This window comes from Eptatretus burgeri, chromosome 2 (genome assembly GCF_056783735.1).
Source record: "Eptatretus burgeri isolate ZD-2024b chromosome 2, Ebu_testis_v1, whole genome shotgun sequence".
Taxonomy (NCBI): Eukaryota; Metazoa; Chordata; class Myxini; order Myxiniformes; family Myxinidae; genus Eptatretus; species Eptatretus burgeri.
In genome coordinates, this window is record NC_140962.1 from 84968288 (window position 1) to 84995149 (window position 26862).

General features: G+C 49.0%; 1 protein-coding gene across 3 annotated transcripts in view; it reads right to left on the bottom strand.

Annotated features, from left to right (window-relative positions):
- LOC147032475 (signal-induced proliferation-associated 1-like protein 1) overlaps positions 1-26862 on the bottom strand; it is a 322965-nt gene that overhangs the window by 147968 nt on the left and 148135 nt on the right. For all 3 annotated transcript variants that reach the window (XM_085870130.1, XM_085870128.1, XM_085870129.1), the window contains one exon: positions 23068-24742. In XM_085870130.1, the coding sequence (XP_085726256.1) occupies positions 23068-24355 (1288 nt within the window). In that variant the 5' untranslated portion in view covers positions 24356-24742. The remainder of the gene's footprint in view (positions 1-23067; positions 24743-26862) is intronic.

Below are 26862 nucleotides of genomic sequence, written 5' to 3' on the forward strand. Positions count from 1 at the left end.
GGCTCTCCTGTCTCCGGCTAAATTCACGGGAATCGGTCCAGGGGTGAGAGAAGCGACCCCCGATTCCCTCCAAATTACGAGTGATTCAAATTAACCCTTCACGAGAAGCAAGATGGCGTCTCAAGGCGAGCGGGTGCCGGGTGGATTAGGTATGTGTAATAGTAATGTAGAATCCATGGTCCAGGATGGAATCCCCGTGCAGGAAATGTTGATTGTGCAGGAACACGGACTCGCCCAACTGAACCCAGGGCCCAAGGTGGGTGCGGCAGCGGCCGCGGTGTATGACACCTCCCCCCCCCTCTCCACCAAGACCCTTCCCCAACCCTTGCCGAAACGGCTCAGCTGAGTGCATCCAACATGGCCCAGCTATGCGCCATGCTGGCGGCAATGAACAAACAAATGAATGAAGTAAAAACGAAGATGGATACAAATACAAATGAAATGAAAAACGAAATGAACAAGCAAATGAATGAAGTGAAAACGACGATGGATGCGAATACACAGCAAATGAGGGAAGAAATGAAAAAGTTCCGGGGTGAGACGCAGAACATGGGCCGAAGCCTGCAGGCGGGCATGAAGGCCGTGACAAAGGAAATAATAATAGTGGAGACAAGGGAGGTAAAGGGTGAAGAGTTGGCAGTGACGGTAGCCGGGAAGGGAACCATAGAGGAGAGACTACACGAGGAAGACGGGGTAAGTGACGCACACACACACACAGAGGTAGTGGAGGATAATGGGGGTGAGCTGGCGGACTGGGTGGAGACCCAGTGCGAGCACCTGGATGGCCTCCTCCAGGAACGAGGGGAGGGAGTATGCCCCCTTGAGGCGAGTCACGACCAGGTGAGTTCGGTCGTGCTTTGCGAGGTTGAGGGGAGGAGTGCTGTGGACGGGTGCACGGAGAGCTTGGGGGGTATAGAGGCCCCGGAGACCCTTGTGGGGACACAAATCCCTTGTGTGGTTGTCCCTGTGTGTGTGGTGCAAGGTGTGAGTGCGACCCCGTGTGTGAGTGGTGTGGTGGCGATGGTGCCAGAGTACGTGCTTCCCAGCACGCCGAGTGTGGATGGGGCACCGCGGGTGAGTGCCCCCGCGTGTGTGGGTGAGGCACCGTGTGTGAGTGAGGCCGTGTGTGTGGATGAAACGGCCAGTGTGGATGAGGCACCGCGGATGAGTGCCCCCGCGTGTGTGAGTGAGGCACGGTGTGTGGATGAGGCGCCGCGGGTGAGTGCCCCCGCATGCGTGAGTGAACGGCCGTGTGCAAGGGAGACCGTGTGTGTGAGAGAGCGGTATGTAAGGGAGATGTCGGTTGGCATGCGGGAGCACGCAGCCGCGTCTCCCGGTGTGAATGTAACGGAATGGAGTGTGAGCGTCGTGACACGCAGGTATGCGTGTGTGGAATGGAGACGGAGACGGCGACATGGGAGAAACGAAAGCCGAGTAGCGGCTGTAGTTGTTTCGAGGACCGTGCCGGGTTCACCCAGCAGTGAGCACGCGGTTCGTGCTGTGCAACGCACGAGACCACCACGTGCTCGCTTGCGAGAGTGAAGTCCCGGTCCGGAAACGCACGCGGTGGATTTGCCGATCCCGCGGACGGACAAAGTTTAGGCAGGACAATGGATTTGGACCAGACGGGTTCTCCACGCGATCGTGTGTGTTAAGCTCCAACGGGCAAAGCACATGTGTTCGTGTGGAAAACCCCTCGAGACGTGGGGCTTGTTTTTTTTATGCGCACGGTGACGTCATGGCTGCACGTGGGGTTGGAATCCGGCAGGAGGGGTATCTCTGCCGGATGGTAGCGTCCAAGGAGGGACGAGGAACACGTGCAGCTGCATGACGTCACGGGCTGGTGTAAAGTGCGCGAGCTCTGAGTTGCCGCGCAGGTGCTGCGCATGGAAAAAAAAAAAAAAAAAAGCAAGCCTCACTTTCGGGTGTACAGGATTCCTGGGCAAGGGGTGAAAGACCTCCTTGGCCTGGGCACAGGATGAAAACTAGTTAGGGGGAAGGGTTAGCTTAGTTAGACCGACTTCATGGGGCAGGGGTAAGTCCTCATGGAGTCCGTGGAATGGATTAGTTAGAGGGATTGTAGCCAGATTTAGGTTGGGAAATTGATTAATGGGATTATTTGGAGACAGTGACAGACTTGAGGATGTGTAGAGGGGACGTAGCTTAGCTACGTAGTGTTAAAAGGAACGTGCTGTAGTATAAGGGACGACGTGGGAGCACGAGTTAGTTAGGGGAAGTAGTTAGAAGGATGGCAGAGTTCAGCGGTGTGTGTGTTGAAGAGTTGGTGAGTTGAGAGGTGAGTACATGTTGAGTGAGTGAGGCCAGCGGGTCTGTGTGAGTGGAGTGAATGGGGAATGCATGGTGCGATGAGTGATTGGGGGGAGGAGTGACTCCCGCCCAAGGGACCCCCGGGGTCAGTGTAGATTGAGTTAGCTGGGTTAGTCAAATTGAAAAATGGAGGTCGTTTTGTTGTTGGTGGGAAAGTAGGCTCGAGACCCATTTGGAGGGGTGCAGGAGCCCTGTTGACGGGCTTGGGAGCGTGGCTGCGAAAGGTGAGTATCGCTGAGTGGGTACCCCGGGCACCAGGCTAGTCGGCCGCGGTAGGCCATGGGCCCATGGGGGGCCGGGATAGAGTAGTGGGCACGGGTGCGCCTGCTTGGTGCGGGGGCCCGGGGCGCCATTAGCCGCGTGGGCAGTGTTGTGGGCACGGGTGACCCTCGGAAAGGGGCCCGGGAGGCCGGCCTGCCACGTGTGCGTTTCAGGGGAGGTGCCATGGGGGGTACTCCCCGGTGTTAGGGAGCTGGTAGGCTCGGAGGCAGTGTAGTGCCCGGGGGTGCCATAGCGGGAGAATCGGCAGAGGGTCGTGCCTGCCAAAGGGAGCCACGTGTCCCAGCCAGGAGACCGTGTGAGGGCACGGAGAGAAAATTGGGGGGCGAGGCCCGAAATTGTGAGGACACCAACACAGGCGACGGGAATCTGGGTTGTTAGAACCAATACTTTAAGCGAGAGGCGCTTGTTGAAAGCCCCGGGGTAGTTTAACAGTTAAATGGTTAGGGTAGATTAGGAGATGTGCCCCTCCGCACCATCCATCCCCTCGCTCTCGTTGTGGGCCGCTGGACCCACTTTGGTTAAGATCGCCGAACTCTGGGGAGGCCATTCTGAGGCTTGAGTTGGGCCTCGGCACAGGACGTTAGCTCTCCCTTATTCCCCTCCGGGAAGGGAACGTAGGGGTTGGGAGTAGGCGAGGTGACAGGATAGGTTAGCCGAACAAAGACGATAAAGGGGGTTAGGGGACGATTTATAGTGGGGAAGTAAAAGAAAAAAAAAATAATAAAAAAAATTAAGGGGGCTAAATTGGGGTTTGACAAATTAAGGGAGTGGGTATGTACAGTGACAGGCAAAGGCGATAGGTGGGAGGGAGACAGGTAGGTAGGTCCGAGCCCGCCTTCCAAGTGGCCAGCACCACCGCACTCCCTCCACCAACCTCCACTGAACGGCAAGAGCTGGCCAACTTCATCGGCTGGCCGTGTTTTGCTTCAAGGCGGAGGCCGGCCAACTTCGTCTGCAGCTGCTGTGCTGCAAGGCCTGTGCCGGCTGGATCGTCTGCAGCTGCTGTGCTGCAAGGCCTGTGCCGGCCAGTTCATCTGCTGGCTGTTTTTCTTCAAGGCCTGTGCCGGCCAGTTCATCTGCCGGCTGCGTTTGCCTGCAGCGGCCTTCTTCTGCGGGCTGTGTTTGCCTGCTACCTTTGCCATGCCATGCCCACTGCCCACGTTCACCAGCCCCGTTCAATTTTTGCTTTGCCCCCCCCTGTTCGTTTCCATGTGCGCCAGGATCAGAAAGCAACAGTTTGCAAGCTGCGAGAACTGCCCTGTTGGCAGCTACAACACGGGCCTGCAGTGGCGGCCCGTGCACCGTGTTTGTGTTCATGCATCCATTCGTTGTGCTCATTGCGTGTGCCACTTGAGCTGGCACGGAGACTACGTTTGTGCGGCCCATGCACCGTTGTGGTTCACTGCGTTCAGTTCAAAAGGGAAGGCCTTGGACTGCGTGTGAGCAGCCAGCCACGTTCCCTGTCACCTGCATTGTTTGAGCCAGAGACTGCATGTGGGCAGCCTGGCTCCCTGCTAACTGCTTTTCTTTGCAGAGTTCATTGATCCTGGGCCATGGTTTAGTGTAAAATTTGTAAGTTAAGGTTAAGATGTACTGTAAATATGAGTGCGCCCCCGGCATGTCTGTCTAGCGCCGGCAATTTTATTTAAGTCGTCCGTGTGAGTGAGTTTGTTTAGATAGTTACACAGCCCTCAGGTTATTTATTTTGGGGACACGAATACCATGAATGTCGCACTCAGGGATCCGTAGGTAAAGTGTACTAGGGGAAAACTACACATGATGGCACACGAAAATTTGACGACTCGGGACGAGTCTGTAAAAAGGGAAGGGGGTAGTGTTGTGGTTACCAGATTCGCAAACCACCATTCAGGTCCCTTAGGTGAGGTATCTCGGTAAGTGCATGTGTAGTTAGGCCCAAACCCGTTGTCTAGTGGGAATACATGTCATTTATACGTGCTGCGACTCTTCAGGATAGCCGTTTTTCTTTTACTATCTTTATTTTGGACCAACCGCCATGATCACAACCACAACATCAACCACCGACCACAACCACCGCTTCACCACAACCGCCACGACCTTCACGTCACACCTCGCCACCATCGCATCACCGTCATCTCGCGCCATTCATGGGCACCGATGCTGGACTCGTGTAGGGCGCACGTTGAACAGCGTGTACAAAATCACGGATTTTGTGCTTCAAAAACGGATCAAAAACGACACACGCCCACTTTTTGCCGTCCAATCGGTGAGCGAGGGGCGATTTGGCCCCGCCTCCAGAACGATCGATATATGCAAATTTGTGGATCAAAAAGCCTTCACGCCCACTTTTTCTCGGGCCAATGGGGAGCGAGGTGAAAGGTCAAAGGGAGGGGGTCAAAGGCGAAGTTACGGGGGGATAAAAGGACGGTGTTCGTCAGTCAGAAAAAGGAGAACGAGAACGAAAACGAGAAGGAGAACGAGAAGGAGTCGGAACGGAGGGGACGAGTGTGGAAGTCTGGAGCCCGAAGCCTGCAGTGGCTGGAGAAGCTGAAGAGAGTCGGACGAGGGGGTGCTCGCGTCGGTGCCGGGAGCTGCACGCCCGAGGGAGGCCGGCAGCGCGACCTGGCCGAGGTGGAGACGCACACCAGGGATAATAAAGATCCTCTATACCCCGAGCATCAGCAACCCCCTCCTGTTTCCCCCCGCGCTGAGATAGTGCGACCAAGGGGGCCCCGTTCCCACCCCCTACCAGACACCGTCCACGAGGCCCGCGGGTTGCGGGGCCATCGCCGCTCCGCGTCTCATCACCAGACGGGTAGGCCCGACCCGGTCTCGGCCTCAGGCCTGCCTCATTCTTGAGGGTATTTCTTTTCCTTGGTTTTGGGTATGTGTTGTCGGCGCCGTCTGTGAAGTAGAATTGTATAAGTGTTGCCGTGTGCTCGGTAGTCGGTATTAGCTCTGCACTGTGTTTTCACTTTTATGTTTGCTTTTTGTGTAAATGGAATTGTGTTTTCTTTTTTTTGTGTGCATTTGGTGGAATTGTATTTGTGTGCTTCCCGTGTGCCGCGAATAAATGTGCTTTATTGTTGAACTGTTCTCCCGCTTCGCTTCGTCTTTTCCTCCATTGAATCCCCATCTTGCTTCACGTAAAGGGTTGGTAGTGGGCTGAATACGCCCGATAATTAATCGAACCGTCGAGGTCGACGATAACACCGCTCGGTTATTCTGATAGTACGGAACGGGTCGCTTAAGTGGCCCGTGTCCGAAGTCGACCTGCGGCGAGGTGCGATCGCCCGGTCTACCCTCCGCGTGGGTACTTAGGTAGGTCGGGTCGGCGAGCAACCCTATCCCACGCGGGGGCTGATTGGCTCGATCGCGGTGAGACCGAAAGGTCCACCCGTGACTGGTTCCCGGCGTTAGTCCGAGAGGGTCACGACTGGATTGTCCGTCCGGTGGGCGACGTGCCGCGATTCGAGTTACGTGGCCGTCAGCACGCCGGCGGGCGCGAATCCGCAACAATATATATATATATATATATATATATATATATATATATATATATATATATATATATATATATATATATATATATATACATATACACACACATTGTTACGGCTGTGGAAATTCGCAATACACCAAAAAGGACCTGAGATCAGTTATGACGATAAGTAATTATATTGTTAGATTTCTCCACCGTTGTTTAGAGGGAATTTCCGTGTTCACCGGGCGGTGATCCTTGGAGATAGCCGTTTTTCTTTATCTATCGTTATTTTGGATCAACCACACAACAACCACCTTAACCACAACGCCAACCACGCCACCATTACAACAAACGCCAACCACGCCACCATTACAACAACCACCAACCACGCCGCCTCAACAACCACCACGTTCTACCTCGGCATACGGTTGTCAGAGGCCTGGCCTTCAACGAGGGAAAGCAGGCGGCCCCCGCCCCCCCTCCCCTGAACGAATGGCGTCGCTGCGGTGGATTTCACCCTGCAAGGGAAAAACCCTTCCTTCTGGAAGTTTCCCGCATGTTCTAGAAGGAGGGGCGGGAGTTGAGAAGGGGCGGAACGCGAGCGTGAGCGAGTTGAGTTTGAAAAAAGAAAAGGAATGCGAAGGCGAGAGTTTTTTCCACGGAGGAGAAACGCGAGCGTGACGACAAGGTCTGAGGCGTGCTTGTGAGCGGACGCGAAGGCTCGCTCGCAGAACCTCGCTCACCGGACCATGCTGGCTGGGTCGCTCTGGATCGAGGGCACTTTGAGGGGGTTGGTGGTCGCGGCGGAGTCGCTCCAGATCGTGTGCGGAGTCGAATCGTGGAGGACACAAGCTCGGGGAGTTCACCACACGGTCACGCTCTTCTTTTTATTTATTTGGGCTTTTGTGTGTGTGTGTTTGTGGAACCAGTCTCCATAAGTAAAACAGTTTAAGTGCTCGTAAAGAATAACTAATAGTCGGTTTTAGTGCTTTTGCCTTGCTCATATCTTTATCCCCGCCCCGTGCACGATTAATTTTCATTGCATTGCCTGTAAATTGCATGACTGCCCCTTGCTTGTGCGTTATAATAAATGTCCTTGTGTGAAATGTATCCCGTTCGTCGTCTTTTTCCCCATTGAAAGTGCCATCTTGAATCGCGGAATAAATTAGTAGTAGGTTTTGAATACCCGTGTAAAGAAGAGAATCTGATCCATCGAGGTCGGCGATAACACCGCTCGGTTATCACTGTAGCACGGAACGGACCGCTTAAGCGGTTCGTGTCCGAGGCCGACCTGCGGCGAGGTACGATCGCCCGGTCGACGACTCGCGCAGGTACTTAGGTAGGTCGAATTGGGCGAGCAACCCTATCCTGCGCGGATGGGCAATTGGCACGATCGTGGTGAGGTTAAACCCCCACCCGTGACTGGCTCCTGGCCCTGGCGGTAGTCCAGGAGGGTCACGACTGAATAGTCCGTCCAGTGGGCAACGCGGTTGCGATTGGAGTTACGCAATCGCTCGCAAGCCTGGCAGGCCAGAATTCGTAACACTGGTGTCTGGGAGTGAGATTCGAATCCACCCCGCCTCCAACTAAATTCACGGAATCGGATCAGGGGTGAGTGAAGCGACCTTCCGTGTTCCCCAAATTCGAGCGATTAAAAAGAAAATTAATTATTCCGCGAAATAAGATGGCTTTTAAAGCGAACGGGTGCTGGGGGTAGTAGGAATGTGTTTAGAAATGGTAGAATCCATGGTCCTGGATGATAGCGCCATGCAGGTTGACCATCCCCCACGTGTGGTTTCCATCACGGACCAGATATTGGATGTGATGGGACGATTGATGGAGGATATGAACGAAATGAGAGCGAATGCGCAAAACATGGGAGGCCGCATGGAGTTTATGGGGCGATTTGTGGAAAGCATGAATGCCAGGGTGGACGTGATGAATGCAGACAGGCAGGCATGGAGAGAGGGGAGGCGGACAATGGATTACAAAATGGCGGCGCCACGTGTTGGAGCGAACGAGCTGGGAGGGAGTGCAACGGCTGTCCGGCCCACGATGGAAGCAGGGGAGGACAAAATAAGACGGGAGATAGACCGAGTCGAGACTGAATAAAATAGAACGAAGGAGGAACAGAGACGAAGATCCAGGAGGAAACAAATATACATGAGGTGACTGAGTTGGCAGAGACATGGGAGATAGAGGGTGAATTTGACGGGGTTGAGGACGAACACACACAAGCAGAGTTAGTGGAGGACGATGAGGGGGAGCTCAGGGAATGTTGCGTGACCCGGTGCAAGCAGCTGGATAGCCTCCTCCAGGAACGAGGGGAGGGAGTATACCCCCTTGAAGCGATTCACGACCAGGTGGGTCCAGTCGAGCTTCGCGGAGTTGAGGGGATGAGTGCTGTGGATGGGTGCACATGGAGCTTGGGGGGTTTGAAGGCCCTGGGAACCTTTGTGGTGATGCGATTCCTCATTCTGAATGTTCCTGTGTGTGTGTTCAGGAGTGAGGCGAAATGTGTGCTGAAATGCGCGCAAAGCGTGGGTGAAAGGCGTTGTGTGAAAGGGACCGTGTGTGTGAGTGGAGTGGTGTGCGAGGTTGCAAGTGAGCTGAAGTGCGTGCCTCCCAGCACGCCATGTGTGGATGAGGCACCGTGTGTGAATGGAACCACGTGTGCAAGGGAAATGGCATGCGTGAGTGAACGGCCGAGTGCAAGAGAGACAGCGTGTGTGAGGTGGCGGTATGAAAGTGAAATGACGGTCGGCATGCGGGAGCACGCAACCGCGTGCCCGAGTGAGAGTGCCATCTCGAGGTGTGTCTTGTGACACGCGGGAGTTTGAGCGCGTGGAGGGAACGGAGAGTGCGACGATGGCGGCAACAGAGGAACAAAAGCCGGGTAGCGGCCGTAGCTGTATTGGGGACCGCGCCGGGTTTACCAAGCGGCGAGCACGAGGTTCGTGTCATGCAGCGCACGAGGCCGCCACGTGCGTGCTTGCGGGAGTGAAACCCGGTCCGGAAACGCCAGCGGTGGATGTTGCCGATCCCGCGGATGGACAAAGGGTAGGCTGGATTACGGATTTGGACCGGTCGGGTTCTCCGTGCGAGCGTGTGTGTGAAGCTCTGACGGGCAGAGCACATGTGTTCGTGTGGGAAACCCCTCGAAACGCGAGGCTTGTTTTTTTTGATGCGCAGGGTGACGTCATGGCTGCACGTATGGTTGGAATCCGGCAGGAGGGATTGAACCCCTGCCGATGGTACCGTCCAAGGAGGGACAAGGTACGCGATCAGCAACCATGACGTCACGCCAAAGGTGCGCGGCTGTGAATTGCCGCGCTGGTGCGCAGGTTGCGAGTTGCCGCGGTGGTGCACGTGCAAAAAAAAAAATCAAGCCTCGCTTTGGGTGAACAGGATTCCCAGGCAAGGGGTGGGAGACCCCCTTGCCAGGGTACAGGATGGAACTAGATAGGGGGAAGGGTTAGTGATAGTTAGACCGGTCTCATGGGGCAGGGGTAAGTCCTCATGGGGCCCGTGGAATGGATTAGGTAGAGGGGTTGTAGTTCAGATTTAGGTTGGGAAATGGATTTATGGGAAATGATTTTTGAGGACAATGACAGACAGAGTGTGTAGAGGGGACGTAGCTTAGCTACGTAGATTAAAAGGAACGTGCTGTATTGTAAGGGATGACGAGGGAGCACGAGGTAGTTAGGGGATGTAGGGAGCAGGATGGCAGAAATCAGCGATGTGTGGGAAGGAGACATGTTGAGTGAGTGAGGCCAGCGGGTCTGTGTGTATGGAGTGATTGTGGAATGCATGGTGCGATGAGTGATTGGGGGGAAGAGTGATTCCCACCCAAGGGACCCTGGGGTCAGTGTAGAGTGAGTTAGCTGGGTTAGTCAAATTGACAAAATGGAGGTTGTTTTGCTGTTGGTGGGAGTGTAGGCTCGATACCTGTTTGAAGGGGTGCAGGAGCCCTGTTGACGGGCTGGGAGCGTGGCTGCGAAAGGTGAGTATCGCTGAGTGGGTACCCCGGGCACCGGGCTAGTCGGCCGCGGTTGGCCAATGGCCCATGGGGGGCCGGGATAGTGTACTGGGCACAGGTGCGCCCACATGATGCGGGGGCCCGGGGCGCGACATGCCATGTGGGCAGTGTCGTGGGCACGGGTGACCCTCGGAAAGGGGCCCGGGGTGCCAGCCTGCCACGTGAGCGTTTCAGCGGAGTCGCCAGGGAGGGCACTCCCCAGTGTTTAGGGAGCTGGTAGGCTCGGAGGCAGTGTAGTGCCCAGGGGTGCCATTGCTGGAGAATCGGCAGAGGGTAGTTCCTGCCAAGGGAGCCACGCGTCCCAGTCGTGAGACTGTGTGAGGGCACGGGAAGAAAATTAGAGGGCGAGGCCCGAAATTTGCGAGGACACCAAACAGGCGACGGGAATCTGGGTTGTGAGAACCAGTAGATTAAGCGAGAGGCGCTTGTTGAAAGCCCCGGGGTAGTTTAACAGTTAAATGGTGAGGGTAGATTAGGAAGTGTACCCCTCCGCACCATCCACCCCTTCGCTCTCGTTGTGGGCTGCTGGACCCACTTTGGGTTAAGATCGCTGAAGTCTGAGGAGGCCATCCTGAGGCTTTGTTGGGCCTCGACACAGGACGCTAGCTCTCCCTTATTCCCCTCCAGGAAGGGAACGTAGGGGTTGGGAGTAGACTCGGAGATGATAGCTTAGCCAAACAAGGGGAGTAAAGGGGGTTAGGGGACGAGTTATAGAGGAAGGGAAGTAGAAATAAAAATAAAAACAAACAAAAAAATAAGTTGGGGCTAAATTGGTTTTGACAAATTAAGGGGGTGGGTCTGGACAGAGACAGGCAAAGGCGATAGGTTGGGGGGGGGGGAGAGAGGAAGGTAGGTCCGAGCCCGCCTTCCGAGTGGCCAGCACCACCGCACTCCCTCCACCAACCTCCATTAAAAGGCAAGGTGCAGGCCACTTCGTCTATAATAGATATATTGTTACGAATTCTCGCCCGCCAGGCGTGCGAGCGATTGCGTAACTCTAAACGGACAATTCAGTCGTGACCCTTCTGGAACTACTGCCAGGAGCCAGTCACGGGTGGGGGTTTAACCTCACCACGATCGTGCCAATTGCCCACCCGTGCAGGATAGGGTTGCTCGCCAAATTCGACCTACCTAAGTACCTGCGCGAGTAGTCGACCGGGCGATCGTACCTCGCCGCAAGTCGGCCTAGGACACGAACCGCTTAAGCGGTCCGTTCCGTGCTACAGTGATAACCGAGCGGTGTTATCGCCGACCTCGACAGATCAGATTCTCTTCGTTACCCTGGGTGTTCAAAACCCACTACTAATTTATTCTGCGATTCAAGATGGCACTTTCAATGGGGAAAGAGACGACGAACGGGATACATTTCACACAAGGACATTTATTACAAAGCACATATTGCACACACAACACAAGCAAGGAATCATGCAATATACAAGAAAAGCGTTACTACCGAATACGAGCAATGTACAGTCACCTACACAGGTCTAACTTATAGGGACACGGCGCAACAGCAGTCATACAAAAGCAAAAGAAATGGAAAGACAAAGACCCCCTCATCGACAAGGGGGTCAGGCTGGACCAATTGGGTCTTTATGACACAGGACGTGGGAGACCGAACAGGTCCCACGAGACCGTAGCAGGTGACCTGCCCCCTCGAGGGGCGACGGTCGGCGAGCCCTCTCCGGCACTCTCCTCTCGTGCGCGCCTCGACCCGGGACCACTGCTCGCAACCCTCACAACTTGGCGCCAAGCGGGAGAGACGAGCCTTCGACGATCCAGAGTCCGACGAGTCCAAACACGACGATCCAGAGCCAGAAGAGTCCAAACACGACATCTCAGGCAGGAGAGAGGAGGAATCCAACGCGATGATCCAGGCAGGAGAGAGAGAGAGCTCAAACACGACGTCCACCAAGAGAGAGAGAAGAGCTCAAACACGACGTCCACCAAGAGAGAGGAGAGCTCAAACACGACATCCACCAAGAACGCGAGCCCACGCGCGGTCCGCCCTATTTTGTGCGGGGCTCCGCCCCTTCGCTCCACCCCCTTTTTGGCTCCGCCTCTCCTCTAGCCCTTTCGAGAAGCTCCTCGAAAAGAGGCATTTCATCCTCACGGCTGCCTCACACCCCGTATCCACCAATCGCCAGCGAGCTCTCGCAGCCTCTCCCGTCAGCTCCGGCGCCGCAAAAAAGGCGGGAAAACTCACGCGCCGTTGTAGGCCTTTCACGGGGCCTTCGTTTGAAGTCTTCGGACGGTCCAAAATAACGGTAGAACAGAAATATACCATCAGAGATGGGGAATCCCCCGCCATTGAATGAAAAAGGTCATACATATTCCAGATAATGAGGGAGGTGAATTGGAAACAAGACACCATTTGGTCATCATCTCAAAAAAGTTCCCCAGGGGTGAGGAACGTAGTAACCAAAAATAATTGAAATCAGATAAGCGGTTTTCCATTTATTACAAAAAACATTTTTTTCCAAGATGGCCGTCCCAGTCGGCCATCTTGGATCCAGCCACGCCCAAAATCAATGGGGTTCTTCCTTTTCAGGTAGTACATGTGTGACTCAAATTTCAAATTGATATAGCGAAAGAACATTTTTTTCAAGATGGCTGCCCCAGTCGGCCATCCTGGATCCTGCCACGCCCAAAATCAATAGGGTTCTTCCTTTACAGGTGGTACATGTGTGACCAAAATTTAAAATCGATATGGCGAACAGTTTATGAGTTATTGCACTCACAGCTATTAATGTTGACGCCCGGAAGGACGGACGGGCAGCCGGACGACCTGGGTGACAACAATATCCCCCTTCCGCCACGCGGCGGGGGATAAAAACAGCTATCTCAAAGAGTCGCAGCCCTTTAAACAATGGTGGTGAACTATCTGCACATAAACTTAGCGTCATAACTGATCTAAGGACCCTTTATGGTGTATTGCGAATTTCCACAGCCGTAACAATATATATATATATATATATATACATATATATATATATATATATATATATATATATATATATATATATATATACATATATATACATATATATACATATATATACATATATATATATATATATATATATATATATACATATATACACACACACACACACACACACACACACACACACACACACACACACACACACACACACACACACACACACACACACACACACACACACACACACACACACACACACACACACACACACACATACACACACACTACGGTTGTGGAAATTCACAGGACACCATTCGGTATCCCAGAGATCAGTTATGTCTATAAGTGTGTGTTCAAATTAGATTTCCCCACCGATGTTTAACGGGCAATTATTCATGTAACCGGGCTGTGATCTTTGAGTCAGCCGTTATTCTTTTCCTATCGTTATTTTGGAACAACCACAACCACCTTCTCCACAACCGCATCTCAACAACCACGCCATCACCACCACAGCGCCAACCACAACCACTATCTCAACAACCACGCTATCCCCACCACAAAGCAACCACAACATCGCCTTACCTTCATCTCTACAAACGCCGCCATCTTTTCGCCAGCCACGGCAAATCCTACCAACGAACAAAATCTCTGCCACCAGACGTGGGGACTCCCTAGTTGGGGTGAGGGCCGCCGATCTCTGCAACGTCCGCGTGGGAAGGATGATCTCTGCAACGTCCGCTTTCTTCGCATGACTTGCGATCGGATCAAAAGATCAAAAGGGGTGGAGCCAGCGAGGGGTGATGGGTGAGAGGTCAAGGATCAGACCTCACCCACGGACCCCATAAAAAGGCGCACTGGAACGCCAAGCGAGTCAGTGGAGGTTTTGCCTGCGGTCAGTCGGGGAGCTGCAGTAGGTGGAGGTCTGGGTTTGCCGTGGAGTTCAGTCGGAGAAAGCCGAGGAGACTGCAGCTTGGAGCCAGGGTTCGAGTCCAGCGGTTTGCAGTCGGAGCTTGGAGCGCAGCCAGCCTGCCGTGCAGAACTGCGAGTCCGTGGGGAAAGCCAGAGAGAGATCGCCAACGCTGAAGAACGGACGGGCTCTTAAAAGAGCATCAACTCTCGAAAGAGCAAAAGCCCGTTCGTTCCTCTGAAGCGGCGTCAGCTAGGCCGATCCACCAAGGCCGCACGGCGGGGCCTGAACCAACCAAGCTGCCGTGTTCCTGACGATACGTCGAGGGTCGCTCAGCGAGTCGCCACGAGGGTGACAGCTAACCAGCCCGGCCTCTCGGAGCTCTTGCGGTCTTCACAGCTCCGTGAACTATTAAAGGCCCACGAGGTCCAGTTCTTGCCCTTTCCTTTCCTGGGGTTTTCCTTTATATGAATGTCGTGGCGCCATGTCCTAAAGTAGAATTGTCGTAAGTGTACATAATAAATAGAACGGTTGTAGTTCTTCGTCTTGCTTTATTCCTGCATGATTGCATACATGTTTGATTGCATACGTGCATGATTGCATACGTGTTTGTTTGCATACGTGCATGATTGAATACGTGCATGATTGATTGCATACATGTTTGATTGCATACGTGTGGAACGAATAAATGTCATTGTGTGAATGTTTACCTGCTCGTTGCATCCTCTTCCCTCAATTGAACTGCCATAGTTAAGTTCGGAATATTAGCTGGCTTTTTAATAGTCGATAATAGAATCGGGTCCGACGGGCTTGGCGATAATCCGCTCGGCAATCGCAAACGGAGCGAGCTGCTTCGCGGCTCGTTTCCAAGCAGGTCCCGTCGAGGTTTAAATCCCCGGCATTTCTGTCTGCGCGCATACTTAGGTAAAGCGACAATTCGGTGATCGGACCCTGTCGCGCGCGGACAGAATAGTTGGCTGATTTTCGGTGTGATTAAAGACACACCCGTGGCTGGATTTCGGCGTTGATCCGAAAGCTGCGACTAGGTTTGCCACGTCCGGTGGGCGGGCGGCTGCGATTAGTTAAAAGCGGTCGCTCGCACCCCGGCGCGGGGGAAAACTATAACACTATATATATATATATATATATATATATATATATATATATATATATATATATATATATATATATATATACACATACATATATATATATATATATATATATATATATATATATATATATATACATAGATATATATATATATATATATATATACATAGATATATATATATATATATATATATACACATATATACATATATATATATATATATATATATATACATATATACACATATATACATATATACACATATATATATATATATACATACATATATATATATACATATATATACATATATATATATACATATATATATATATATATATACACATACATATACATACATGTAACCCTGTTGATAACTCCGATGATGACCCCGAACCACGACCACACTTTGAAGGATTCAATGACTAAAATGTTAATCTGAATGTCTTTTTTTATAACTTTAATGTTTTTTGGCACATCATTTTTATAATTTTTGCTGATTGTATTTTGATGTTCTGTAATCTGAAAGAGTTATGCAAATTAAAACAAAGTTATCAAGTTGGAGTTTCCTTTCGACCTTTTCTTTATTCAGAATAAATAAAAACGATTACCTGTATTTAAAGTATGCAAACCTAAGTAGTGTATATTTGAGCTGATTTCCTCTATTCTGTTTATTACAGTATACAGTACACTACTGTATAAATGACTGTTTTTACAGCCATTTTTCCCTGCTGTGCAGGGGTTTGGCTTTTTCTTGAGGCAATGTTTTATGGCCGGATGCCCTTCCTGACGCCAACCCTGGTCGCCTCTTACGACACACAGGGATATGGTACACCTATTCTAACCGGGGCATACACCGGGACCAGTACACTGGCACTCATTTCGCCGACCTCGGAAGGATGACAGGCTGAGTCAACCCCCTGGTGTTAATTCAGCAGCCAACGGGGCTTGAACTCAGGACCCTGGGATCCCAAGCCACCATCCTAACCACTAAGCCAACACCAGGCACTACTGTACAAACATTTTTAAAAATCCTTGCCAAAAAAAATATCCTCATTAAAAAAAAAAAAGTTTAAAATACTGTATAAAAATAAATCCTCGCTTCGGCCTTAGTTATTTTAGAACTTGGTTTACGCAGTTCTTCAGCTAAAATGTAGGGTCGGGAGGTCGAAATATAAATATAAATATAAATATAATTTCAATTTTTAGAAATTATATATTTTTATGATTTTTTTTGGATGTTCCATGAAAAAGACAAGGGTAGGTGGGGGGAAATAAATATAAATCCCAGACCAGGAGGATCGAAGAAAACATTGAAGATGGAAAACCATTCAAATGCAGGATGCCATTGTTCACTGTATCATCTGATGTGAAAAACAATAAAAAAGGATTAAAACTTGTTTTTACAATATAGTCTGGCATGTTTTTCTTATAGAAACCTGTTGGATCATCAAACAAATGGAAACAATGCTGAGAAAATTACTGTCCAGGTCATAGATGTGTGCGTGCACACCAGTGCATAGTGCTGGATATGATTAAAAAAGGTGTCGACTTGGATTCAACACGTTCAAAACGGTCAATCAGAGCCATAACCAGCTTAGGTTTCAGTGGGCATCTGATCATACCGTCTCCCCATCCCCATGAGCACATCAAAGGCTGATTTCTGGTCCGTTGAAGGCGGAATATCAGCATCCCGCAGGGAAACTTTGACGTACTTGGCACCGAAATCTTTCAATACGAACAGCAGTGTACAACTTTCGACAGAAACAAAATCGGCACGATCGGGAGTCGCCTGCAAATCATCCCTGCTGCTGCACTGAATTGATGCAATCATTCGGCCAGAATATTCGTCGTCAAGATGTTGGGTGATTAAATCACCAATACAGTCACTCAAATTTATACCGCTGACATACTTCTTAACAATCACTTATGCCCTAGAAACCACAGTCAATCTGAACAACACTGGCCACTGCTCAGACACCATGACTGAAGACTACTGCGCAGCTCTACTGCGCAGTTTGGTTAAAGGGGACTCGACATTTTGGTGCGCGTGCGAAATTATATTTTGAAAATAAATGCCAACGTTTACATTTCAGGTTTTGAAACTTTTGCCCCTTCGGCAGAAAATGTATGAATATAAAAGGCTAAAAATGTGTTTTATATTTATATTTCATTTCGGCAAATATACCGTCGGCGGATCCGTAAACCAAGTTATAAAATAACTAAGGCCTTATCAAGCAATTCGCTTAACGACCTAGTCATAGGAACGGAACTCGGTCGTTAAGTGAGGATGCCGGTATGTGACTTTCAAAAGGACGTATGAAAGTTAAATGAGTCCTTTTGTGCATGCGCTGTTTATGTGCTTACTCTGACTCAGTTTGGCTCGCCGAGCACGTTTAACCTGCCGATGCTGACACAAAATGTGAAATTCAAATAGTCTTTTCAGCATTTAAACGAAAGAGTGGCAATTTCAATGTGGTTAACCATAACTGTTGTTGCTCAATGCAAATTGGACTCGTGGATATATAGGAATATGAGAAATGTCCTTGATTGAGAGGTGTCAGGTTCACACCATTTAATGCAAATATGTTTGACTAGCATCGGCTGTGGATATAACGCACGCAGGCACGCACGCACGCACGCACACACGCACGCACACACGCACACACGCACCAAAGACCCACCCACATCTCTTTCCTGTGAATGGAGGAAATAGCCAATCAGCTGTCACCGAATTAGTGAAACCCAGGTGGCGAGGATTTATATAAAGAAATTGACACCTCTCATTCTCCTCCAGCCGAAACTGCTGCATAAAGCAACCAAGAAGGCCTACACAAGGTAAGCGCTATGCTGTATCAAACCCTTCCCAGAGTTCCTCCACAGCTTTAAAGACATTCACAAATAGTACACACATGAGAATCCCAATGCTACACACCACCTCAGCTGCCGGACCGGTTTCATCGCTTATTGGCGAATCATCAGCAACAGCGCAGACAGCAATGCATACCAATGAGGCTCCCAAGCATGTACCATGTGCAAACGTCAAATATTGACTGCTTTTGACGTTTGCACATGGTACATGGTTGGGAGCCTCATTGATATGCATTGCTGTCGCTGATGGTTCGCCAATAAGCGATGAAACCGGTCCGGCAGCTGAGGGTGTGTGGAGCATTGGGATTCTCATGCATGTACTATTTGGGAATGTCTTTATAGCTGTGGAGGAACTCTGGGAAGGGTGCAAAAACAGCACAGCGCTTACCTTGTGTCGGCCTTCTTGGTTGCTTTACGCAGCAGTTTCAGCTGGAGGAGCATGGGAGGTGTCAATTTCAACATATATATATATATATATATATATATATATATATATATATATATATACATACATACATATATATATATATATATATATATATATATATATATATATATATATATATTATACATAGTTGCGAATTCGTGCCCGCCGGCGTGCGAACGGCCACGTAACTCGAATCGCGGCACGTCGCCCACCGGACGGACAATTCTGTCGTGACCCTCTCGGACTAACGCCGGGAGCTAGTCACGGGTGGGCCTTTCGGCCTCACCACGGTCGTGCCAATCGGCCCCCGCGTGGGATAGGGTTGTTCGCCAAATTCGACCGACCTAAGTACCCACGCGGAGGGTAGACCGGGCGATCGCACCTCGCCACAGGTCGACTCCGGACACGGGCCACTTAAGCGACCCGTTCCGTACTATCGGGATAACCGAGCGGTGTTATCGTCGGCCTCGACGGTTCCGATTAATTATCGGGCGTATTAAGCCCACTACCAACCCTTTATGTGAAGCAAGATGGAGATTCAATTAAAGAAAAGACGAAGCGAAACGGGAAAAACAGTTCAACAAAATTCACATTTATTCCGCGGCACACGGAGAGCACACATTTACAATTACAACAATTATGCACATATATCAAATGCGACAAAAGAAACACAACAATACAGATCTACTACCGACTACGCGAGCACACGGCAACACTTACACAGTTTTACTTTATAGACGGCGCCAACCACACATTTACTCAAAAGCAAAATAAAAGGGCCACCCTCAAAGACAAGGGGGCAGACGGGGCCTGTGGGCCGCGAGACCGGGTGGATCCTACCCGTCTCTTTGTGATGAGCCGCAAATGTGGCGGCGTGGCGGTGCCCCGACTCCGCGCTCCTTCGCGGGTTTCGTTGGCACTGCTTGGAGTGGGGTGGGAACGGGGCCCCCCCTTTTCGCACTATTTCAGCGCGGGGGGAAAAAAAGGGGGAATTGTTGATGCTCTGGGGAAAGAGGATAGCTGGCTTGCTTGGGTCCCGCGATGAGCGACTCCACTGCGAGCTCGTCGCCGACCGCCGTCTTCCTTGCCTCGGACCCAAGCTATCCGGTCTCCTCTGCAATTCTCCTCAGCCGACTGCAGCAAACCAGCTGTACGCCCTCGCCTCCCGACTCACTCCGCGCTCCAACCCGACTCGACCGCGCTCCAAGCTCCAGGCTTCCCCTCTCTGCAGCTCCCCGACAGACTCCGAACCCCGACAGACTGTGAGCTCCACTCGGCTCTCCGACCTCTCCAGACTGACTCTTCCGAAACTGACTGCCGCTGCCACACTCTGCTCTCCAAAACTGACTCTTCCGAGACTGACTCGACCCTGCGCTCGGCACTTTATAGGCCGGCAGGAGAACCCATATGCAAATTTCTGGATCAGAACGAGCTGGGGGTGGGGCCACGCTCACCCATTGGACGGAGAAAAAGGGGCGTGAGTCTCCCCTGATCCGAGAATTTGCATATCCCGATTCTACTCCGACGCGCCTGGAGGCGGGGCCAAACCGCCCCGCGCTTGCTGATTGGACGGATCAGAAGTGGGCGTGTATCATTCCTGATCTGAATTATCCTCGGAAAGGCCGCACTTTGCACCCGCGGCTCGGCGCGCGTCCCGCACGAGGCCAGGACAGCCTGACGCTCGGTGCCCACAAGCGGTGCGGGAATGGCCGCAGAAGGAGAGGCGAAGGTGGTGGAGGGTTTAAAGTGGTGGTCCATGGCCATGGCGACGTTTGGAATGGCGGTGATGCGATGTTTGCGGGAGCGAGTTGTGAAGGTAAAGGTCGTGGCTGTTGGCATTGTTGTTGTTGTGAAGCGGCGTTGCGGTTGATGGTTGTTGTGTGATGGCGGTTGCGACGTGGTTGGTTCAAAATAAAGATAGAACAGAAAAACGACTGTCTCAAAGGGTCGCAGCCCGAATGAATCACAGTTATTCCCTCTAAACAAAGGGTTTGGGGCTAACTCCACATGTACTTACAGAGATATCTCACCTACAGGACCTGAATGGTGGTTTGCGAATTTCCTCAACTGTAACAATATATATATATATATATATATATATATATATATATATATATATATATATATATATATATTATACATATATACATTATATATACATTTACATATACATATACATATACATATACATATACATACACACAAGTTGGGTCACCCGATCAAGATTTGGTTATTTAGACTTTAGTAAACCGTTTTTGACGGTTTACTAAAGTCTAAATAAAGATTGACGTTTAAAGCTCTCGCAAAAAAATATAACCCAAGAGTGTGCCATCCAATGATGTGCCAAATGGCCTCACTTCCTTGTTTGAGGTTAGTTTCTTGATTTTCAGCCAGACTAAAGCATACATACAGAGAATTGCCTTGTAGGGAAGGGGACGGGGATGGGTTCTACCCATGACCTGAACCTGGGTACACCCAGTACGTATGCAAAATCAGGTGGAGATTGGCCCAGCCATTTTGATTTGTTTTCCTATGATTTTCAAACCTTATGCACATACACATAGATAATTTCCTTGTGGAGGAGGGGGGGGGGATTTTTGAGAGGATTTTTTTTTGTGCCCTGAACCTGGCCCTAGGTACCCCTGACCCTGAAAAAGTTGGTGGAACTTGGTCAAGGGGTGTGGAATTATATAGAAATCAAAGAAAAGGCTTCACATTGACATGCATGCATGCAGACTGACACACCAGACTTTCATTCAACTCTGTTGATCAAATGAGCCAGGAAAGTGGAAATTTACAAATTGGTGGAAGTCTGTCATACCTAACAATGATCTTAATTAGCGACACCTGTTAACGAAGGATGATATATGACTGAAGTCGTGGAATTTGATTGATGCGAATTTTATGCCACATCTTCACAACCTGCTTGCCTGAACAGGAGAGCTATTTCCATTCCAATAAAAGCACACATGGCCTACTTTGCACCTTAATTGCATATCACTTGTCATGGTCTCAAGTTGCAACCAAGCCATGATGTATCACAGGACAAACTACACACAAGACGAGGGCTCGAGAGCACAGTGGAGCGCCGCACAACACTGAAAAAGAGGGGGGGGGACTTTAGCATATACAGTATGTGATTCCAAGGTAGCACAAAGTATAGAAACCTGTTTCTTTTGGAATACAAATAGTGACTGAACAAAATTTCAATTGAAAGGGGCAAATTAAAAGATAAAAAAATAACAAATAGACAGAGAGCAAGTCAGAAAATGAACTACATGTAACAGGATAGCCCACAAGGGCTGAGTAATTGGAAAACCACTATTGGCCTTGTGCCATTATTCTTGCAGTTCCTGCCTTTCCCCAAGAGCTGTCGGACAATCCAGCAGCACACATGGACCACTCTGCATGTTGCATAATGAAATGTAGCTCTGAACAACACGTCTCATTTGCTTCGAAGCTATATGAGACCTTGAGCAATAATTGGGTTCTGAAACAATGTAATTATGAGAAAATCCTCTTAAAATCAATTAACAGGTTGTAATATAAAAGTTCACTGTGCAGCTGGTACGCATTTATTGGAAGGACAGTAAACTATCGAATCCTTCAACCTGCACACCATCAGGGAACTCTGCAAAGCAAAAGCAATCATCCATGACTGATAGAAAAGTAAGCATTTTTTTGCTAACCATTTGCAGCCACCTTTAAACTGCATTTAGTCACTGGAAGAGGCGTTCAGGTTGAAATGCAATTTGACTCTCCCCCTCCCCCCCTTTCCCCAATCTAGAGTGGGATCAGGCTCATAGCGAAGCTTGCACAGAGAGAAGATAGGAGTGTGTGAGAGAGAAGAGAAGAGAAGAGAAGAGAGTCTGGGGAGGGGAATATGCATTGCATATGGCGAGGACGCTGGGCAGTAGATGGTGGGGTAAAGGGGGAAATGCTGAGGGTGATGGGGAGACACTCCACTGTATTTGTGCAAATAAATACATAGCCCTAACAATAAATATATAACCCTAAGGACAAGCAATTCTATCCAACTTGTGCTTACAAAAGAGAATTAGCAATTATCCAAGCCACTTCCAAATGTAATGGCTAAAATAAATAAATAAATAAATAAATAAATAAGTTTGCTTTTTTCTTTTTTTTTTAGAGTCGTGAGGCTGATGGAAGAGCAAGAATCCCAAGAGAGAATGGTTTCATCAGACGATCCGAAGAGGGAATTATTGCAGGGTCAATAAAAAGAAAAAATTATAAAGTTGGTGTATTTAACTACTATTTACAGAAAACCCCAATTCAAACTGGGATTTATACAAGTGGAAATGTGAAAATAGAGCAAGGGTCCCTGGAGACATCTCAAAGCAAATGTCAAGGAACAGTCCTCCATTAGCTTGCGCCAATGTATGTCCCACAGGCAAATGAGACAGAAAGCCGTACAGAGTAATCCAATTGCAAATGCAACTAATTCCCAGAAAATTCCACGTTTCACAGAAGAGCAGAATAAGAAGATCCAACTCATAAATATAGAGTACAAAATACCTCAATGTGATTGGCTTCTGCTTTTCTTTGTTGATTAGTGTCTGTCTGTAATGCATTTCCCTTTGACTTTACAAAACATTTATTGTAGTTCAACAAACCATTCTAACACAAGTAGAACATGCATACAAATTCATGCACCAAAACCCCACGTACCTCGACCATAAAAGTAGTCCCGGTAGTATCGAGCACCCAGGTCAACATGCTCAATGACGTAGCGCTTTGGTTTCTCCCGCCTGAGTAGGTTTCCATCACGAGGTCCTTCAAGCACCGAGAGGCTGCAATTAGTGCGGCAGTAGTAAAGAGGTAGCTCAATGGTTGGGCGGATGCCTACAGAATTGACACAGCCAGCGTTTGCACGTGACAAGCCAACCTGCCTTTCACCCTCACCACCAAGCTCATTGCGGAAGAAAGGACAACTCTTGACTATCTCATTGGACTTGCCATCACCATGATCATGACACTCCTCCTCTTGCTTCAAATTCAGTTCCTCTAAACTGCTTCCTGCCATGGTTGTATCTTTGAGTTGACCCTTTGCAGATTGGGAGGCTGCAGAAGCACCTGTGCTCATGTTGCGTGCATACATGGAAGCACAACTTTCATCAGGTGATCCCAAGAGGCCAAATATGACACTCTGGACATCAAAGTGGGCAAAAGCTCGGCGACATACTAGTAGTCTGTTCTCAGTCCCAGCATTGTCCTGGGACTTAACTCCCTCTGCTTTAACCATATCATCACCACCTTTGCTTCTTCGCTTGAGCAGGATTGATTGGTCACCCGCATCAGACTTGGACCGACGGTCTTTCCGACGAGCCAGGATAGCTTGAGCCCCTTCAAAACCTACTTCATCAAGGCCATCTTGGCTTGCAGTTTTACCAGGTGGGGTCGAGTTCAACACTTCCAAAAAACCAGTTTTAGATTGGCCACGATGTGCAGGGAGAAACCAGCGAGTGTTTCCCGTACATACTGTACGGCTCTCAATGGATGATGTGCTCCCGTACTCGCGATGTAAAACCCCACTCATTGTAGTGTTTTTGGGTACTGATCCAGAAATGCTTGTAACTTCTACATCTAACTCACTGAGAGCAATATCACTGTTGCTGCGTTGTCGTAGTGTGCTCGGTGGTTGTTGCAAGAATAGGTCCTGTTGGAAAAGTTGAGGCCTGCGACGTGAACCACGTATTGGCATGGTGTGTCCCTCACCCCCATTGGCATTTTTATATGGTATGTCCTCTGCCTTGTCCCAATCTCGCACCACACCAGTCACAGTGGCACGAGTATCATAAGTCAAATGCGGAGAAACCCAGGCACGGACTCCCATTTTTGGAACTCCATTGGCACGTGCCTGGAAGCTCTCACTGCGGTTTGGAACAAAGCCAACATTCCCACCATCTCTCTTCAATTTAACCCCATACAAAAGATCCCTGTCATCAAAGCTGGACATTTCACTTGTTTTGAGTTTTCACCTGCTGTTGTTTCTTTGTCACGTAGACTTGAACAAACAAAATTGGAGTCCTCCAAATTCCCAAGCCTTCCAACATATCCAGCACAGTTTCTTGGATAGTAAACATGGCTACCAGTACATTCTGCTGGAGTTTAACAGATTAACATGCATTGCTTCGGAACAGAAATACTCTTCTACCCTCCACAAAAGTCATTAGATCAGCTTTCCAAATGTGCTGGCTTTGCTTCGGTGAGTGGACAGGGCAGACACTTTAAGGCAAGCTCATATTCAGAACATCTGTTCCAAATGCAGGTGGGAGAGATCTTCTCTTCAGGCCGTTGGCTTTTCCACTTTTTAATTATGCAGATGCACCTTGCCTGCAGTCATCTGAAAAAGAGAAAAAGCAGCAATAAAAGTGGTTAGTCACACATTTCCTCAAACTAATTGGCTCATTTCAAATGCAAGCGTCATCATTCTTTGTTTTTATAGGTCACTAGATTGCTGATGCGATGTGGGAAAAAGGTTGCATTGTAAAGCTCAAAGCCATTTTCAAACCATTATTATCCATTAACCATTCAGTAACACAGAATCAAACTGGTTCAAATATATATATATATATATATATATATATATATATATATATATATATATATATATATATATATATATATATATATATATATATATATATATATATATATATATATATATATATATATATATATGAACACACATCTTCTCTTCTCTGTATAATCTTTATAAGGAGTAAATTCCAATGGTACCAAGCTTCTGCTTTGGCTTGAACACAATACTCCTCCACTTCACTCCATCTCCAGCCAACTCTCCCTACTCTCAAACCATCCCACCTTATTCATATCCCTCCTCCCACAATCTTCCCATCTCAATCGCGGTCTTTGTCCTTTCCTCCTACCTTGCTGCTCCCTCAACCTATCTGCTCCCATTACCATTCTCTCTTCCTCCATCCGCACCAAGTTCCCAACCCACTTCAGGGCTTCTTACCCATCTTCCTGTCAAGCTCATCTGCACAACAATCTCCTCCTTCAATTCATCCATTCTCCTTTGTCCACTCACTTTACTCCCACAATCCTCTTGACCCAGTTGTTGTCACAGTCCTGCAGCCTCTGTTCTTGTCTCATGTAACGTCAGCCTACCTTTACCACCGTAAAGGTAAGCCAGCAATAGACAAAACAATAACTTTCTCTTTCAATTTCCTTGATATTTTTCTGTCTGCCAGAAAACCCTCGACCTTCATTCATGCAGTCTCACCCACCTGAATCCTCCGTATTTCTGCCTCCAACCTCCCATCCCCAATCACTGTTCCCTTCATATACTCAAACCTATTTCCCTGTCTGATCTCCTTCCCATCTGATGTGATATTCATGTATTTTCTCTGCTGTCTGTCCCACATCACCTCAGTCTTCACTATACTCATGTTGAGCTAATGCTTCCCAAATGCATCCTTTCCACTCCCCCAGTACCTTCTGCATCTCCTGCTTTCTTTCTAACACAACAGCCAAATCATCTGCATACAGCATCCTCCCCAAAGCAACTTTCATTTTTACCCTCCTGCTTACCAGCACCATCACCATGATAAACATGAGTGCGCCGAGAGTTTCCTTGCCTCAAACCAATGAAACAGAAGACCAAGAAGGAACCCGAAGAAGTAAAGAGCAAAAATGGGGTCATCAGGAGGTACCTGAATAGGATTCGGGTTTCAGCTGCTACTCCACAACCCTCAAACCCATTCAGGTGCAACCAAGTGCGTCTTACAGAAAAAATTCTGCAAGAATTAACTTCCCCTTTGAGAGATAGATAATGAAAGAGAGGAATATTGAAATGAAAGAGAAGAAAAAGCAAGAATTGGAATAGAGAAATTTTTTTTTAAATAGTAAAATTAAATTAAAATTAAAAAGAAATGTGAAAGGAACAAGAAACAAAGATATCAGGAAGAACCCAGACAGATAGATTTCAACAGTTACTCCCCAGGCTCAAACGCAGCAACAGGTACAAGCTACCAGAAGTCCGTTCACACTCTGACATCCTCAGACCAACCAAAACTCCTCCCTTTATTCCCTTGTACATCCCTTTCACCAACCTAACTTCTGCTTCCGCCACTCCCATCCATCAGTGTCGCCATAATCATCTCTCGTGGGACATAAATATACACACACATACATACATATGAGAGTATACATACATACATAACCAGCCTTCTGGCATAATGTTTCAAGCATCCACTCTGAGTCTGGGAGGTCAGTGGTTTGAACCCCGGCAAAGTCATACCAAAGACGTAAAATGGTATGTACTGCTTCCTTGCCTGACGCTCAGTATTTAAAAGGGTAGAGCATGGACAAGCAACCATAGGTTAGCAACACTAGCACAGGCTCCGATGGGCCGAATAGCCTCCTCCTGTGATGAATTTCCTTGCAAGGAATCATATCATATCAGCCACAACTGACATTTGGCAAAAAATACCTCACCGCCAA